Raw genomic sequence first — 19,021 nt, 5'->3', positions numbered from 1 at the left:
TACAGTCATCAGCGAATAATTTTATACACACTGAATCAGATAAACATTCAATGAGATCATTTACATAAACCAAGAAAAGCAAGAGTCCGAGTACACTGCCCAGAGGCACACCAGAAGAAACGGAGCATATCAGACACACACTCATCCACTACAACAAATTGTTTTCTGCTGTGTAAGTATGCTTCAACCCAATTCACTAAGTAGATGGGAAGGCCGGTTAATCTCAACTTATGTATTAGCTTTGTATGCGACATCATGTCAAACGCCTTGCTAAAGTCTGTAAAGAATGCATCTATTTGCCCCGAGTGGTCCAATGCCATTATAAAATGATGTACAGTGGTGAGTAACTGAGTTGTAGTAGACCTTCCCTTGGTAAATCAGTGTTGATAAGGAGACAAAACTTTATTATTAGACAAGAAAGACCTTATATATCCAGCTATGACATGTTCTATAAGTTTCGAACAAATAGATATAATCGACACGGACCTATAATTTGTTATGTTAAGCTTGTCCCGCTTCTTAAAAATTGGCACAACACGTGCTATCTTCCAGTCATCAGGAAGCTCGCCAGTGGTTAAAAAAAGCTGAAAAAGATTTGCCAAGTAGTCTGCAATCTGCGCCGCAAAGCATTTCATGAACGCAGTAGGGATGCCATCCTTACCCGCGCTTTTTTTCTCATTCAATTTACGTAGCATAGGTAGAACACCCTCGCTTGTTGTCACTGGTACATCTGTCTTCGAGAGCTTATGCATGCTGTAGTTGTCATTAGGGGGAAAAACACTATGAAAATATAGATTAAATGCATGAGCTATATCAGCTGCATTTTCGACAAGGTGATCATTTACTGAAATCTTTTGAATAGATGCATTTGTCGTTCCGAGGTAATGCCAAAATTCTGATGGATCAGTTCTAAGAAATTCTGGTTCTGAAATGGAAAAGTGAAGTAATTATGCTTTGCTTGTTGCACCTTAATTGCCAATTTATTCCCGTTCCATGAGGGTCTTCTTACACATATTTTGTTTCTTTCTTAATCGTTTTAGCCTATGTTTAATGTGGATGATTTCACGACTAACCCACGGAGTAGATAGAGTAGATTGAGATAATTCATTTTGATAAATTTGGGAGTCGACGATGAACGATACGGTTTCATCCCATGTACGTCGACAACATCTTCACATCGGTGGCATGAGTTAAGCAAAGCCAGCCACACTTTTGCATGTGCTCCGACCCCGCGGCTGATGGCGTTGCCCGCACTGGGACGATGCTATTGGGAAAAGCGCCGGCAGTGGGGAGCCAATGCTTCGTTTGCCTCTCACTCCAATGGGTCACTGAAACTTGAGATTACACAACTTCCAATACTACATGCGCGATTAGACAGCTTACATTGTGCCACGTTGTCTCGGCATGCCCACTCTTTGCACACGCGGCAGATTACCTCTAATGCAGGGTGCATGGCTGCATATGCACTTAGCCACGCTTGTGTGCAGCCACAGCCGAGATGCGCGCCAACTTAATAAACTCCCCCCCCCCCTTCTCGCGTGGTTGATTGCGTCCCTTCCCTCTCTTTCCTTTCGCTCGCACGAGTCACTCGTGAAGCCACCACCTTTCTTGTCTCAGCCTCACACACTTTCACTCGCACCTAAAGCACACAGTGCGCGGGGCACGATAGGATCTTGTCGCGCTTGTACTTCGTACTTTATACGGAACATGATGCGGCTCCACTTCGGGGTTGCTCTTGTCGTGCGGTGCACGATTTCAGAGGTGCGTTTGCAAGCACCGCTTGTAATTTCATCATTTGACCATCTGCGTCAGCGGAAGTTTCAATTTATTGTCTCGGCATTCTTTTGCGGTGGCAGTAAAATTTTGTTATATTGAAATCGCATACACACACACTTCATTATATTGAGGTACTAATACATGGTGTCCTATGGGCAAGAGGTTATGAAACCCTTATGCTTCATTATATCGAGAATTTCATCATATTGAAGTTCGTTGTACCGAGGTTTAACGAGAACTTAGAAACTCTCATACTGGCCAAGTGTGATTCTTTTACATGTGAGAAGTGTAGATAGAACTGCTACAACTTCGAAAATAGGTATCAGTATTTCTTTAATGCTGGCGGCAAACAGCAGAAGACCCATGATTTTTGTATAACAAGCTCTAGCCCTGTTGCTTTTAATAGTCTGAGCTCTTCAAGAATAGCCGTGCTTCAGACATGATGGTACAGAATGCATTCAGACAGACACACCTCTTGCATATGTAAAGCCCTGGAGTTCTCGAGTGTGCTGAACCAGGAATGTACTGTTTTCTAGACTAAGGCCCGTATATTTCCAAGGAGCTACCTAGATGCATTTCTCTCTACTGAAACGGAAATGAAAAACTAAAGTTTCGAGAGTTGACTGCACATGTGTGTGCAGACCACAACATGCTCTCCAACATCATGCTGAGGACAAGGACTTTGTATCACTGACCAATAAGAAGACTAGTTGGCATCTACATAGGGAAACTGTGTTCAGCGCCATCTCAAGTGACTCCCACGGCCTCACTTGGCAGATGCCAGCCCAGAATGTCACTCCACACAGAGTTACCCAAGGTGTTATTAGCGTATACGCTCGATGCGTGCCACATATAATGGTCCCACGTTGTTGGGCAGGTACGGCAGTGCCAGCTGCCCATAGCGACAGCCCTCGAAGAAGCGAAAGGGTAGCGGGGCAAATGCCTCGGACAGATCGACGACAGCGTACTGGGCCGAACTGGTGCGCTGAAGCTGTTGCAGTGCCATGTGCACCACGCCGTCGTTCTGAATGGGCGACAGGGAGCAGGTGGAGTACACCAGGCTGCCGCCAAAGCGTAGCAGGGGCAGTGCCTGGCACAGCATGTCCAACTGCCGTTGGGGCAGCTCGAGCCGTTCCTGCTGCCGCTTTTGGCTGAACCAGTTGTTGTCGTCCTCGGCCACAGACAGACGGTCATTGGTGCACGGAACGTCAAGCAGGATCTGCACAACAGCGAATGACCAGCGCTGGGACTTTTCATACAAACGACAGCACAGGCGGTCTGGCAAAGTGGCTTGCAACATGTGTCACTTTAATGTTTGATGACATCGAATGTTACTTACCTAAAAATTGAAGTGCTTAGAAAACACAAACTTGGGCAAGTTGGTACATGTATTATGTTCATGGCAGCAATAGCATGACTTAAGAGGAAGCTTTAGCTCAGGGCCAAGTCATGTTTCCCAATTCAAATACATGTAAAATGCAGAAATGCTTCTATGTGGCAACCCCTGGACCTATTTTTGAATGAAATTTGTTGCATTTCAGAGCTCGTAACCATAGAAAGCAGGGCTCTGATTTAAGGCTGCCAATTCTTTAACAAAATTGGTGAAAATCAGTAAGCTAAAAAATTAGAAGCACAATGTTTACAAATCTGTGACTCTGCACCAAAGACAGATAAGGTGCACTCTCTTTAAACAGAACCTGAAGGTACCAGGGAAACTGGTTCCGTTTATCAGGAGTTGCATTTAGTGAGAGACATTGAAGAGAGTATTGTATGAACACAAAATTAACCAACCATGAGGATCGTGTTCTGTTTAAGCAGCAGTTCTGTTTAAGCGATTTCCATTCATCAGGATTCCACTACTATAGCAGTTTTGTAAACTGCATTTGCTAAAGCACCTCGATTGGGCAAACTTCCTATATTAATTTGCCGCTTGTGTAAAACTGCTACGATGCTTATGAGGTTTTCGCTACCTCCTACTCTTAAATTAGTGCAATATCTTAGAGCAATGTATAATATATCAATTTTGTTTGCTTTAAGTAAATCATAAGGTGCAGCTTACAGAATTGTGATATCACATTTTATTGCTGAAAAAAGAGTGGTAAACTTTAGGTTGTTTTTACAGCGATAAGTACTACACCGACACTCCAGGCACATTTCTGCCATCCTTATCTACATCGCCGTGATGCTCCGTATAAAGTCCAAGGACAATAATATCATTGCTGTGCGCTGTATGCTGCATGTGCAAGTGAAATCATGCGAGTGTGAGCCAACAATGGTGGCTCAATCTTGTGCGTGCAGGGAGGAAGTGCACCGTCTCCCGCCGTGCGCAAGGTATCGAGGGGAGGGGAGGGAGCGATCTACTCTGGCGGCAGCTGTGCATGGTGCAGCCGCATCTTGAAAGCAATCCGCACTGGTGACAGAGTGCGCCTAGTGCTGATAGTTTCGTGCGTGCTGTGATGTCGCCGCTCAGTCTGTGCTGAAGGAAGAGGCAGCACGGAGGTCAACTCACTCAGTGCTGCTGCAATGCTTTCCCACTACAGCGTTTTGACGAGTGTGTGCGGCCATCGAGTGAGATGTGTTCATGTTTGCCTGTGTGTGCATAACACCATGCTAGTTAATTTAGTTAGTAAGCAAACGTTTACACGTTTATATGGCCGATAAAACTACTATTCTTACTTCGTATAGCTGTCTACTAATTTACTTTGCCGTTCAGACAAAACTGCTGACGTTTTTGACGTACTTTTGCAATATTCAATAATTTAAAAAAAATTTATTGGTAGGTTAAGTTAAAGGAAAAACAAAACGAAGAAAGAAATGCTTTCTACAGTCATTAGACTTGAACCTTTACTTTTAGATGCAACTAACTTCATCAGTAACAGTGCAGTAGTTGCCAAAAAGAAAAAAAGAATGTCACTGTTCCCATGCATTTAGATATAGTTGTGAACAGCCTCCTGTGGAAATGAAGCTGGCACAGAAAGCAGAAGCTATGAATGCAAAACGTGCACAAGTAAGGGCACTCCTGCAAAAAGTCCCACATTCTCATATGCATTAGTTTAAACTAAGGAAGAAAAAAATTCATCTTATTTACCGCAACAAGAGGAGAAAATTGACAAGTGAATGTTAAATTTGACGTATGTTCCAGCTTTAATCTTCTTTTATTTTAGGCAGATGTGAAACCATCACAGGTGGAAGCTATAGTGATTCAGTACCTGTTCTGAGAAACCAAGAGCATTGTCAAACACTGTTGGAATATTTGCCACAGTAACATGCGTGCAGGAGTTACGCACCCGCAGCTTTCCCTTCACTGCCATGAAAACTTGTCCATGATTGTAGGAGCACCGGCACTAAAGCTTCCCCTTAGACAAGGTTCAAGAAAAAAAAAGAAATGGCAGCAAAAATAAGGAAACCAGCCACATCGCTAGGCATTGGTCCTGTCTACCTGGATGTACCTTGTAACGATAGAGATCGCGTGCTGTGAGAACACAGCGCTGTCTATGCCAAGGCACTGACGACGGCCGGGTCTATCACCAAATATAGTGAGTATTGTGAATATAGTGAAAACCAAATATAGCAGATATTTTATTCGTGAAGAGAATTATTGGAACGTTCACTATTCCATTCATATTCTTATAACAGTAAACCACCATGGACATGAAGCTGCAAAAACCGAAAAAGAATTACTAGAAAAACAAAATCACAGAAACAGAAGCCCACTGGCCGTGCATACACCACATGCAGCCTTTACAAGATGCCGCTAGTAATATTCAGTCTAACTTTGCATTGTTAGATATGGGGCTGTTTCCTGCGCCTACTTCGAGTTCCCCAGACCACATCGAATCGCAGCACAACTAATTGAGAAGCGCAGAAACGCGGAAAGCACATTCCAGAAGCGCGGCACGAGCAAACAAGTTGAAGGCCCCCACTTCGTACGCCGCCGGTGGAGCTATTCAATGCTTGGCTCTTCCATAAAGCGAGGGGATAGCCCGGCACTGTTCGAGGTAACGTGAGTCCCGAAGCCAGACGGCTGTGATGTACCGGGAAGGCCTGGCAGCGTCACACCGGTCGCCTTTGAAGAAGGCATTTGCAAGCCAGCGGGGCTGCACCGCCGGAAGTAGGGGAGGCCCTCGGACAATGGGGCCAAAGCGTCCCCCTTGTCCGCCTTTGAAGAGCGCATTGCAAGTCAGCAAGGCAAGACCGCAGGGAGCCGCCGGGCGTGACACCGCCGCATGGGCGCCTACCATTGGCCGAAAATGGCGTCATCTGAGCGGACTCTCCCATTGGCCGAGCATGACGTGACTTCCAGTCCTCGAAGGGTTTAAAAGAAGCATTCCAGAGCATTCCCTGATTGACCTCTCTCGAACTTCTTACCGCGGGCCACAGCGTCCGAGTTGCTGCCAACCCGTAATGACTGTACAACTGTTACTTGACTCTCACCTCTCTGTATATAATGTAAAATAAATCCTCCAAGTTTGTTTTCATCATACCGAAGTTCGTCCTCAACTCCTACAGCATGCATTGGCAATCACACACGCTGGCGTCTATGGGCAACGGAGATACTGGCACTATGTCAGGACAATTCGTCCTAATGCAATATTTGAAGCCAGTCATAAAAGCATAACCATCTCTAGACATCCAAAATTTTGACACCTTCTGTATCATAATGAATTTCAGACAATTTCACTTTCAAAAGAGAAATTGAACTGCATAAGAGTGCATTTGCCATGCCTTTAACAGACATCAAAGAATGATGCGGCATTTATGCCTCCCCGTCGTGCAAAACATGAAGCGAGCGTCCTTATCAAGCTGCAATCTCACTGCAACGCTATGGGACTCACTGCTGGAGCGGTATTGTCTGGAGACCACTTTCGAAGATAGTTACCCTTTCACGAGATTTTGCATGCCTCGGCACCGCGTGCGTCCATGCATATGGCCCACAGTGTTTTTGGCAGTATGCCAACACACCATTAGGCTAGTGGGCTCCGCCAATCTCGCCAGCTTCAAACAGTGCCAAGAGCACTGTCGACTGGCACTGGATGTGTACGACGCATCCAGTGTCGAGCCTTGCAAAAGCGGAACTATGTCCGAAAGTGATCACTTGAAAATACTGCCCCTGGCTGCTTCTGGGTGCCAGCGTGTGGGATGGTCATGCCTGGTCAAAAGTGCCAGTCACTTTTCTCAAAGTTGCTACTATTAGTATGCTGTGACCCCATTGATGCCCAACAGCTTCCTGTATTAAGGAAAAAAAAAAAAGATTGTCATCCGCCCCAAGGGCGCCCTTCATATAGCCAAGATCGGCAGTCCCGTGGTAACCGCCGGCATTCTCCAAGCAGCCAACCTCACGGACGAAGAAAGCTCAGAAGACACTGTCTGCCCGAATACGCAACAAAACATAGTTGTCGTCAGCACACCTCGCCCGGACCATGCAGACTGGTACGCTCGCATCTGCTATATCCATGTGAACGGCGTCAACCATGAGGTCAATGCATACGAAACCGCAGCTGAGCACACGACGAAGGGGGTCATCCGTGGGATCCCACTCACGGGAGACTCCCCAGCAGATCCACAACAAAATTGCCACTGCCCGAAACCCGACAGCCTTGGCAGCCAAGCGCATCGCTTCTACTACAACAGTGATCATTGCTTTTGACGGACTGGATGTGCTTTATCAGGTCCGCTACGGTTCCACGTTACTCCCATGTTCGCTATATTGGAAGCAAATTGACATTTGTTACCAGTATGGCCACCTCGGACACCGTATGGACGTTTGTCCCTACCCAAATAACAAGATATGCCGGGGCTGCCGTGTCCGCAACCCCCCCGCCGACCATAACTGTAACCCTAAGTGCTCGTTCTGTAGTGGTCCCCATCTCACTGCGGACAAAAGCTGTGCCGCTCGATATAAAACCCCGTACGTCATCCACAAGTGTATCGGGGAACGACGAACAACCATCCAAGCGGCCTATAAACAGGCCGGCCCCTCCAACCTCAACACCAGAACCAGGCCACGCTCCCGCACACCATCAAGGGGGAGCCATTCCCGCTCCAGAACTCCATCTCGATCCAGGCAACAACGCTCAAGATCCCGGTCTGCATCGGCTTCACGCATCACATCTACCAACAACAACAAGGTGAGCTTCGCAGAGGCTCTCATGGGCACCTCGCGAGAGGGTCGTAAGATCGCCAACACACAAGTCACCTACCCTCCTCTTTCACCAGATATCCCAGAAATCGCTCAGCTTAAGCGCGAGAACGCCATCCTACGCGATCTCCTAACTAAACTCTCGCAGGAGGTTAGAGACCTCAAACAATCCCAAACACCAGCCCCTACACCTATCGCACAGAACGTCCCTGCCCCTAGTCAGGAGAGGCCCCCTCGACTCCCGCCCCCAAGAAGAGAGCCCTGCAAGATGGAGCCACGGGCCAGGTCCGCTCTGAAGTTAAAGACATGCTCATCTCACTTCAAACAACTATTAGCACTTTCCAACATGCACTGGACTCCATCCAGCAAGCCTTCATTGGTATTGTCCAACGCGTGACCAACCTGGAAACTCATATTCTCACGCCTCCTAGCCACGCTGCCCCCGTCTGCGACCCTTCCGGGACGCCGACGGCGACATCCACCATCTCCCATCATGGCTCACACTAATCAAGACCCTACTCATTTGGCAGTGGAACTGCCGAGGCTTTCACCAGAAACAACCGGTACTCAATCAATACCTACGCCAACATACCCACGGCCCGGATGCTATCCTACTTCAAAACCAATAACGCTCCGACCACGCTCCCCGGTTATCAAACCTTCCATACCACCCACTCTCTTCGCCGGGTCTCCACCCTAGTACGGCGTCGTATTCCTGTTATTGAACATGATCTCAATAGTCCTCACATCAAACGTCTATTCCTCGAATTAATTCCCAATCGTAAACGGAAGGAACGCACCTTCCTTCTGAACATTTACAATAGCCCCAAGGACAAAGCAAGGTGTCGCTTCCTCACCCTCTTTAAGAAGGCTCTTCACGTAGCTGGAACGCACCCCCTACTCATCGGCGGTGATTTCAACCTCGCCCATACAGGCTGGGGCTACGTTTGCATGGAAGCTGCAGCTCGCAACCTCTGGCAAGATTACCATGACTTAGGCCTTACGCTCATCACGGATCCCTCCTTTTCAACACGCCTCGGTACGTCCACTACCCGGGACTCTACCCCCGACCTCACCTTCATCAAACAAATCAACAATGCACACTGGACCAATACCCAGCAAGACCTGGGCATCATCATCATCATCAGCCTGGTTACGCCCACTGCAGGGCAAAGGCCTCTCCCATACTTCTACAACAACCCTGGTCATGTACTAATTGTGGCCATGCCGTCCCTGCAAACTTCTTAATCTCATCCGCCCACCTAACTTTTTGCCGCCCCCTGCTACGCTTCCCTTCCCTTGGGATCCAGTCCGTAACCCTTAATGACCATCGGTTATCCTCCCTCCTCATTACATGTCCTGCCCATGCCCATTTCTTTTTCTTGATTTCAACTAATATGTCATTTACTCGCGTTTGTTCCCTCACCCAATCTGCTCTTTTCTTATCCCATAACGTTACACCTATCATTCTTCTTTCCATAGCTCGTTGCGTCGTCCTCAATTTGAGTAGAACCCTTTTCGTAAGCCTCCAGGTTTCTGCCCCGTAGGTGAGTACTGGTAAGACGCAGCTATTTTACACTTTCCTCTTGAGGGATAATGGCAACCTGCTGTTCATGATCTGAGAATGCCTGCCAAACGCACCCCAGCCCATTCTTATTCTTCTGATTATTTCTGTCTCATGATCCGGATTTGCCGTCACTACCTGCCCTAAGTAGATGTATTCCCTTACTACTTCCAGTGCCTCGCTGCCTATTGTAAATTGTTGTTCTCTTCCGAGACTATTAAACATTACTTTAGTTTTCTGCAGATTAATTTTAAACCCACACTTCTGCTTTGCCTCTCCAGGTCAGTGAGCATGCATTGCAATTGGTCCCCTGAGTTACTAAGCAAGGCAATATCATCAGCGAATCGCAAGTTACTAAGGTATTCTCCATTAACTTTTATCCCCAATTCTTCCCAATCCAGGTCTCTGAATACCTCCTGTAAACACGCGGTGAATAGCATTGGAGAGATCGTATCGCCCTGTCTGACGCCTTTCTTTATTGGGATTTTGTTGCTTTCTTTATGGTGGACTACGGTGGCTGTGGAGCCGCTATAGATATCTTTCAGTATTTTTACATACTGCTCGTCTACACCCTGATTCCGTAATGCCTCCATGACTGCTGAGGTTTCGACAGAATCAAACGCTTTCTCGTAATCAATGAAAGCTATATATAAGGGTTGCTTATATTCCGCACATTTCTCTATCACCTGATTGATAGTGTGAATATGATCTATTGTTGAGTAGCCTTTACGGAATCCTGCCTGGTCCTTTGCTTGACAGAAGTCTAAGGTGTTCCTGATTCTATTTGCGATTACCTTAGTGAATAGTTTGTAGGCAACGGACAGTAAGCTGATCGGTCTATAATTTTTCAAGTCTTTGGCGTCCCCTTTCTTATGGATTAGGATTATGTTAGCGTTCTTCCAAGATTCCGGTACGCTCGAGGTCATGAGGCATTGCGTATACAGGGTGGCCAGTTTCTCTAGAACAATCTGCCCACCATCCTTCAACAAATCTGCTGTTACCTGATCCTCCCCAGCTGCCTTCCCCCTTTGCATATCTCCTAAGGCTTTCTTTACTTCTTCCGGCGTTACCTTTGGGATTTCGAATTCCTCTAGACTATTTTCTCTTCCATTATCGTCGTGGGTGCCACTGGTACTGTATAAATCTCTATAGAAATCCTCAGCCACTTGAACTATCTCATCCATATTAGTTATGATATTGCCGGCTTTGTCTCTTAACGCATACATCTGATTCTTGCCAATTCCTAGTTTCTTCTTCACTGTTTTTAGGCTTCCTCCGTTCCTGAGAGCATGTTCAATTCTATCCATATTATACTTCCTGATGTCAGCTGTCTTACGCTTCTTGATCAACTTCGAAAGTTCTGCCAGTTCTATTCTAGCTGTAGGGTTAGAGGCTTTCATACATTGGCGTTTCTTGATCAGATCTTTCGTCTCCTGTGACAGTTTACTGGTATCCTGCCTAACGGAGTTGCCACCGACTTCCATTGCACACTCCTTAATAATGCCCACAAGATTGTCGTTCATTGCTTCAACACTAAGGTCCTCTTCCTGAGTTAAAGCCGAGTACCTGTTCTGTAGCTTCATTTGGAATTCCTCTATTTTCCCTCTTACCGCTAACTGATTGATCGGCTTCTTATGTACTAGTTTCTTCCGTTCCCTTCTGAGGTCTAGGCTAATTCGAGTTGTTACCATCCTGTGGTCACTGCAGCGCACCTTGCCGAGCACGTCCACATCTTGTATGAAGCCAGGGTTAGCGCAGAGTATGAAGTCTATTTCGTTTCTAGTCTCACCGTTCGGGCTCCTCCACGTCCACTTTCGGCTATCCCGCTTGCGGAAGAAGGTATTCATTATCCTCATATTATTCTGTTCCGCAAACTCTACTAATAACTCTCCCCTGTTATTCTTAGTGCCTATGCCATATTCCCCCACTGCTTTGTCTCCAGCTTGCTTCTTGCCTACCTTGGCATTAAAGTCGCCCATTAGTATAGTGTATTTGGTTTTCACTCTACCCATCGCCGATTCCACGTCTTCATAGAAGCTTTCGACTTCCTGGTCATCATGATTGGATGTAGGGGCGTAGACCTGTACAATCTTCTTTTGGTACCTCTTATTAAGTTTCACAACAAGACCTGCCACCCTCTCGTTAATGCTATAGAATTCCTGTATGTTACCAGCTATATTCTTATTAATCAGGAATCCGACTCCTAGTTCTCTCCTCTCCGCTAAGCCCCGGTAGCACAGGACGTGCCCGCTTTTTAGCACTGTATAAGACCTGGGCAGCGACCATTATATCCTTGCTCTCTCTTTACCCCAACTCGCTGCCGCCCCTGCCCCCACTAAAGAATTCACCATTACCGACTGGGTTGTTTTTCAAAAAATACGCATAGGTTCTACCTCAGCAGAAGGCATTACCGATATTAACACCTGGATGCAAGCGCTACACACTGATGTTCAAACGGCCACTCAGGTGGCAACTACAGGTGCCTCAGTTGAACGCATGGATAGCCGCCTCGCCCATCTTCTGGACGCTAAGGCCTCCATCCTAGCTCGATGGAAGGGGCAGCGCCTCAGTAGTAAGATCTCCAAACTCATAACAGTTATCTAGGAGCACTGTCAAACCCTAAGCCGGCAACAATGGACTGAGCTGTGTAACACGGTAGATGGACAACTTCATGGCCCTTCCTCGTGGAAACTCCTCAAACATCTGCTTGATAATACCACCACCCGCACCACCCAACAGGATCGGCTGCAGAAGCTCCTTTATACGGAGACCCTTAAGCAAGGTCAACAACAGGTGCTTGACTACCTCTGCGCCAGATATATCTCCAGGGGACAAGTCAGTCCACACAGCAATTACATTGGTAGCCCCAACCCTACACTAGACGCCGATTTCAGCTTATCTGAAATACACGCTGCTCTTCGCAAGCTTAACGGTCGTTCTGCTCCAGGGCCAGACGGGGTCACTAACAAAAGCCTTCGCAATCTCAATGACGAGTCCGTGTCCCATCTGACTGACTACATCAACGATTGCTGGCGCAGTGGTGCCCTTCCAGCTGCCTGGAAGACTGCCAATGTTATCCTAATCCCAAAGCCTGGCAAGCCATCTAGCCTCAATAACTGAAGGCCCATCTCCTTCACTTCATGCGTAGGCAAGGTGATGGAGCACGCCTTCTTAGCACGCATCAACAGTCACCTCGAGGACAACTCTCTCTATCCCCACACCATCATTGGATTTTGCCCTCACCTTTCTACTCAAGACGCTATGTTGCAGCTCAAACACCAAGTGCTAAATGATCGTTCCCGTAACATGAAAGCCATCCTCAGACTCGACCTCACTCAAGCCTTTGATAACATTTCCCATGCAGCTATCCTTGACCAGGTCTCCAACCTCCACCTGGGAGAGTGAGCCTACAACTACATTCGTGACTTTCTCTCCAATCGCATGGCTACCCTCTCGGCTGGGGATTTATGATCAGACCAGCTTCCCCTTGGCAGCAAAGGCACCCCGCATGGTTCAGTTATCTCTCCCATGCTCTTTAACTTAGTCATGATTGGCCTTGCCAAGCAACTACAACAAGTCGACAATATCAACCATACCATCCACGCCGACGACATCACCATCTGGTCGTACCGAGGCAGTGATGGTCAAGTGGAATCAGCCCTCCAAACGGCGATTGACATGGTTGAATCCTATCTCCAAGAGACCGGACTGCGCTGTTCGCCGGCTAAATCGAAGCTTCTGCTATACAGGCCCATTCAGCGGGGTCGCCCTCCCAAACATCAATCTGATCACCGACCCTGTGACGCCATCACCCTACGCCTTCAAGATGGCAGTCCTATCCCACACGTCCCTAGTATCCGGTTCTCGGTCTCACCATCTCTACCAACGGCTCCAACGCCTTGGCTCTCAACAAGATCTGTGCCCAATCTCAAAACACCCTACGACTTCTTAAACGCATATCTAACCGACGAGGGGGACTCAAAGAAGAAAGCCTTCTCTGACTCGTCCAATCCTTTGTCATATGCCACATTACCTACGTTGCTGCGTACGTCAACTGGTACCGGGCTGAGCAAAACAAGCTTGACACCCTCATACGAGGGGTCTACAAGCAAGCACTTGGTCTCCCGCATTGCACCAGCACTGAACTCTTCAACCAACTGGGAGTTCACAACAAGCTTTCTGAACTCATTGAAGCCCAACAACGCTCTCAGCTTGAACGGCTCACCTTTACTGAAACGGGACGCTTTATTCTGTCCACGCTTGGCTTCACCTACCATCAGCAACAGGGCCCCAAACAACCGATCCCGACCGACATCCGTAGCTGGATCTACATAGAACCTATCCCTAGAAACATGTACCCTGAATATAACAGGGCGCGGCGCCAAGCTCGGGCCGGAGCTATCATAAAAGCCCTTGCCCACGTACCTGGCGTCACATTTGTTGATGCAGCCCAATACCCCCATGGCACACGATTTGTGGCCGTCGCCACACGCGAAGGAGTCCTACACCACGCCTGCAGCATCACTACCCCCACTGCCGAGACGGCTGAAGAAGTGGCCATGCCCTGGCCACTTTAGATCCCACCTGTCACACCATAGTGTGTGACTCTCGCTCAGCCATCACTAACTTCAGCAAAGGCCGTATTTCTCCCCAAGCTCTTCGCATCCTATGCCAGGCACCACACTCTAAAGACAGCATAATCTCCCTAACATGGATCCCGGCCCATGCGGGCCCTGTCCAGCCACACCTCCCCAATCTCAACAAGGTCACCCACTCCATTGTGCGAGGCCTAGTCAACCGCGCCGGAGTCACTGGAGATGAGTTGGACACCAGGGACAATTTGACAACTTATAACGATCTCGTTAAGGCCTTTTACCTCAGTCGCCGAACCTTCCCCCCGCCTCACCCAAAGTTCAGCCGGGCGCAGGCTACCACCCTGCGTCTACTACAAACAAACACGTACCCTTCACCCGCTTATATTTCCAGACATCTACACTACCCCCAACTGCTGGTGCTGTGGAATTCACCTGGCTACGCTTCCGCATTTGCTATGGGAGTGCCCAGCACAGTACACACAGACTAACACCACGACTCTCTAGTTGAGGTTGCATGAGGCTCTGCGGAGCTCCGCCCTCGACAACCAAATTTGGGCAACCCAGCATGCCCGCGAGGCGGCGGCAAGGCAAGCCCTCGATGTCCCTTCGTGGGAGGCTTAGGCCCGGCCATCATAAAGTGCTGGTTCTACAATAAAAGTTTATTCCTCCTCCTTGCAGCTGACCACTGCTGCATGAGGCCAAACAAAATGGCAGCCAACAAGCAGGTAAGCAAGTGAGTGTGAGGGCTGATTGACAGAAAAAAGGGAGACAGATAAGTGAGAAACATGGAGGGAGGGAGCGTGGCCTGGTATCACTCGGGTAGATAGCTGCTGCCCGACGAAAAGGGAGTGCAAGCAACACTGTCCCAACGCCTGTTCCCTGTTATTTTTGAAAACGAGGTTTCAAGATATCTAGAGTACAGCACAAACATTTTTCAAGATTAGAGGTGAGGAACACACGGGCTGCAAAAAAAAAATTTTGACTTCACTGGTATTTCGAGACATCAGAGTTTGAGTAAGCGAGTGTTTACCGTACTTGAATATTCACAAACCTCTATTATTGAGTCTAACTGTGAAAGAGGTATGCAGAAGAGTGAGTGAAGCACTGTCCTGTCTGCTTTTTTGCCGTTCTACTTTTGTGTGTGTGTGCTGTTGCGCTTTGAGATCTGTCTAAATTATGAACATCAACCAACTAGCTGGACTTGCCAGTTTGTTGAATTTTTCCTCAATCAGCTGCACCAGTTAGCTTTCTAACGTGGCCCAGACGAAAAGCTGCATACAGCAGCTTGAAAGTTTCATACCATACTCCAAAAGACTGCAAGAAGAAAATGAAAGACTGCCGCAACGCTTACAGGCATGCATTACACTTGTAGGCTGTAGATAACAACGAATAAGCTAATAAATTGAGAGATTTATACTTGTACAAACATTAAATTCACAATACGCATTAAATTTATGCAGACAAATGGTAAAAATATGAAGAAGAATTTAAATACTAGAAGCATGCAATACAGCCTGCTGAAGGATAAGAAGAAAAGAAAAAGCACACTCAAACAAAACCTACTTGCTTTCTACCACCTTTCCATCTGTTAACGTAATGCATATCTTCTTTTTTGTTCTACTACCTGCTGTGTGACCCTTTGCAACATACCGCAAACAACCAGAGTTATTTCATAGCTAGGCTCACTGTCTGTCAGCCCACTGCTGTAATTAGCAGCGTGTGTAGTGCACCTTGTCAAACTGCCAGCCCAGAGAGCCAGGTGAAAGCAGGTTGTGATGCAGCACAGACACCTTGTGCAGCTGCTTCTCTGGCACGTAGCTCCGGAGACACTCACGCAGACGTTTCACACGGGATGACGATGCATCACATGCCACTGCACGGCCTGCGTGAGAGAGAAAAGAGGAGGGCCTTGTTTAACGCGTACACTCTCAGTGACATAGATGCCAAAGAACTTCTGGTGGTACCAGTGGAGCATGTTGCATACGTTTTAAAGTGAAGCTTCTTTTGCAAACCCTCCTGGACTTTGCTGACCGCAGCTGCTGCTACTGCCATGCTGAAAAGCTACTGTCTGGCTGAAACAGGACAGCGCAAGTATACGAGGGCTGTCCTGTGTCCTTTCACTCTGTCGTCATCTTGTTTGCGCTGTTACCATTATGAATGCATACCAACTTGCCCAACTTTCCACTTTAATAATGAATTGATTTTCATTTAGCCCCATCTGTACTTCCCCTGCAGATGTGCTGTTCACTGGCTGTTTTCCACCTGAGTAATATGCCATGAAAAAAAGAAACGGTGCCAAAACATCCTCGCTGCAACAAGTGGCATACACCTTCAAGCACATAATTCCCTTAACAAAGCTGAGCTTTCTATGCCTTCTTTCCTGTGGTTTGGCGCATCCGCTTGGTTGGCTTCTAGTTAATTAAGGAGGGCAGGTCCCACGGAGATACTGCAACAGTTAACGTGCCGATCTCGGAGATGGTGCAATAAAAAGTGAGCTGTTCTTGGAGACGATGTTAATTTGTGGTTGCGTGGATGAGGTGAGTTGCATGGCAGCGGTTTACACATCTATCTGATTTGCTGGGCAGGCAAGCAACTGCTATGCTGCAAAATGTGTCACAGAAGCTAAGCAGTTTGTTAGCATTTAATTAACCACTTCACAAAAGCTTTGCCTCACGCAGACTCCAAGATGTGCACTGGATCTGCATAATCTAACAGACTGCTGAAGTGCACACTGCGTGGCTGCTTTTTCAGTTTCAGTGCAAGCTTGTGCTTTTTCACTGTTCTCTAAAGTGGCTCTGAGGCAAGGTGGCATAAATGTCACTCGATCGGTCTGACAATGCATATAAAATACAAATCTGATCAGCGCTGAAAAACACATGGCTATAGCAATGCTTGTAACAAATTTTGAAGCAGCGGAGACTATTCCGGCAGTGTTGCAGCATTGTAAAAGAGGTCGGGAGTGCCTCCACATCATCTGAAAGCACCCCTGCGAGCGTCGTCTGCGTGCCGCCATGCACTTTGGATGCACCACGGCAACACTCTGCCTGCACCTCGCCAAATTCAAAGGCCACAGTACAGAAGCACACTTTCCCGCAACCAGATCAATGTTAAACGGTGTCAGCAGAGAAGGACAACAAGCTCTTGAGCCAACACATTTCACTCTAAGATTGTGCATGGAAAAAAAAAAAATGGTGAAGCGTGTCAGAGCGGGATCTGCAGTTGAATAAACGCTTGGCATGTTTATTTCTCGTTCACCTAAATGTGTAAGTGATATATCTGTCACGATTCATCTTAAGCAGGTTGTTTAATATCTGCAAAACAGAGACTTAACTGGTGGCTAGAATGGTGTAAGTTACAGGCTCGCACGAGAGACAGAAATTCCAGGTCGGATAAGTGTGACAAAGAAACAGTAAAATCTCAATAATTCAAAGGCCGCCGGGCCACGAAAATTCTTCAAATTAAGAAGGTTTTTGAATTAACTGAAATGAAGAAGAAAAAGAACAGAAAACAAAGAACTTGCCACAAAAGGAAATCACCTTTATCTTCCATGTCCGAGAAAGATTCCTTGAAGTAATCACTGATGCAGGATTGCTTGGCACGGTAGTTTGCTGCCCCAAGTGCCATTTTCCCCAGCTGGCTCACAACACATAGCATATCAAAATAGCCACTGCTGCACTCAACAAAGCTGCGGGTTCAAGAAATTTATAACCGGTGCTAAAGCGTGCGTGCGGCTGGGTTTGTTATCGTCACTGTCACCGCTGACTGGCACACTGTTGGTGATTTTATCTTCTGCATCAGCATATGTTGTTTGAACATCTGCTTTTACATTTGAATATTCTGCGATACCTAGTCCATCGCCACCTTTTTTGCTGGAGTCAGTGATCTGGGCACACGTCGAGACTCCCTCATCTAGGCATCATCTAAGCGTAATTCTGGTCCTCCCCACAGTGTTTACAAAATCCGGCATGTTCAAAGCATCGCCTTATGGTATTTGCCTTGAGCTTTTCCCAGGCGTACACGATCAGGCAAATCGCAGAGAAGACCTATCGAGTACTGCTTGCCACTGTTGTAGCAGAGCAGAATCCGCTTCAATGGGTCGTGGCGGTAAATCTTCGTCTGCAGTGTCACTCCCTAGTCCACCAGGTGAGATATGGCTGTTGTGTTTGCAGGGAGGAAGACACTCTTGATGGCTTCCAGGTTTGTGATGTCACCGTAGGCTGGGCAGTTATCGATAACAAAAAGAGCCTTCCACCCTCTGGCAGCAAACTTCCGGTCGAGGAGCCAGATGTACTCCTCTAATATTGCTGCCATCATCCAGGCTTTCTTATTGTGTTTGTAGATGACGGCATCCCTCGGACGAATGTGCACGTCCTTGAGGCATCGGGGATTCTCCACTCTGCTGATCACAAGCAATGGAAGCTTGCTGCTTCTAGACATGCTCACGTAGAACAGGAAGGTAATTCTGTCCTTGGGCTACTTCCTCTCCGGGACAGCCGTCTCCCTGGCAGCAAATATTTTAGTAGGAAGCATCTTATAAAATAAGGCTGCTTCATCTAAATTGTACACGGTCATCACCTCCGTGCTTCTGAAGCAGCGGAGTCAATGTATCCTTCTGCCAGCCATCAACAACATTTGCTTCCCTGCTGCCGCTTTCTCCACACAAAGTCAGGTAGGTCAGGTTGTGTCATCGTTTAAAATGGGCGAAACAACCGTTGCTACACTTGAATTCTTCAAGTGTAGTGAATTCTTCAAGTGTGCCAGCTCATCAGCCCTTTCCGATAGGATAGTGCTGTTCACAGGCAGATGAGCAGCATTTGCATTTTTTAACCACTACATCAAAGTGGCTTCGACGTCTGGGTAGGTTAGGAAGCAGATCCTTGATAGCTTTGACAAAAGCATCATCCCGTATGTCCAAATAACCTTTGCTTTGTTTTTCAAGATGGTTGA

At 47.3% G+C, this 19,021-nt stretch overlaps 1 protein-coding gene across 3 annotated transcripts in view; it reads right to left on the bottom strand.

The window, feature by feature from the left end:
- l(2)10685 (5-methylcytosine rRNA methyltransferase l(2)10685) overlaps positions 1-19,021 on the bottom strand; it is a 74,828-nt gene continuing 55,807 nt past the window's right edge. For all 3 annotated transcript variants that reach the window (XM_065447712.1, XM_065447713.1, XM_065447714.1), the window contains 2 exons: positions 15,805-15,956; positions 1-2,995 (listed from right to left, as the gene is read on the bottom strand). In XM_065447712.1, coding sequence (XP_065303784.1) covers positions 2,600-2,995; positions 15,805-15,956 — 548 coding nt within the window. In that variant the 3' untranslated portion in view covers positions 1-2,599. The remainder of the gene's footprint in view (positions 2,996-15,804; positions 15,957-19,021) is intronic.

This window comes from Dermacentor albipictus, chromosome 5 (assembly GCF_038994185.2).
Source record: "Dermacentor albipictus isolate Rhodes 1998 colony chromosome 5, USDA_Dalb.pri_finalv2, whole genome shotgun sequence".
NCBI classification, from domain to species: domain Eukaryota; kingdom Metazoa; phylum Arthropoda; class Arachnida; order Ixodida; family Ixodidae; genus Dermacentor; species Dermacentor albipictus.
This window is presented reverse-complemented; position numbering and strand designations above follow the sequence as displayed.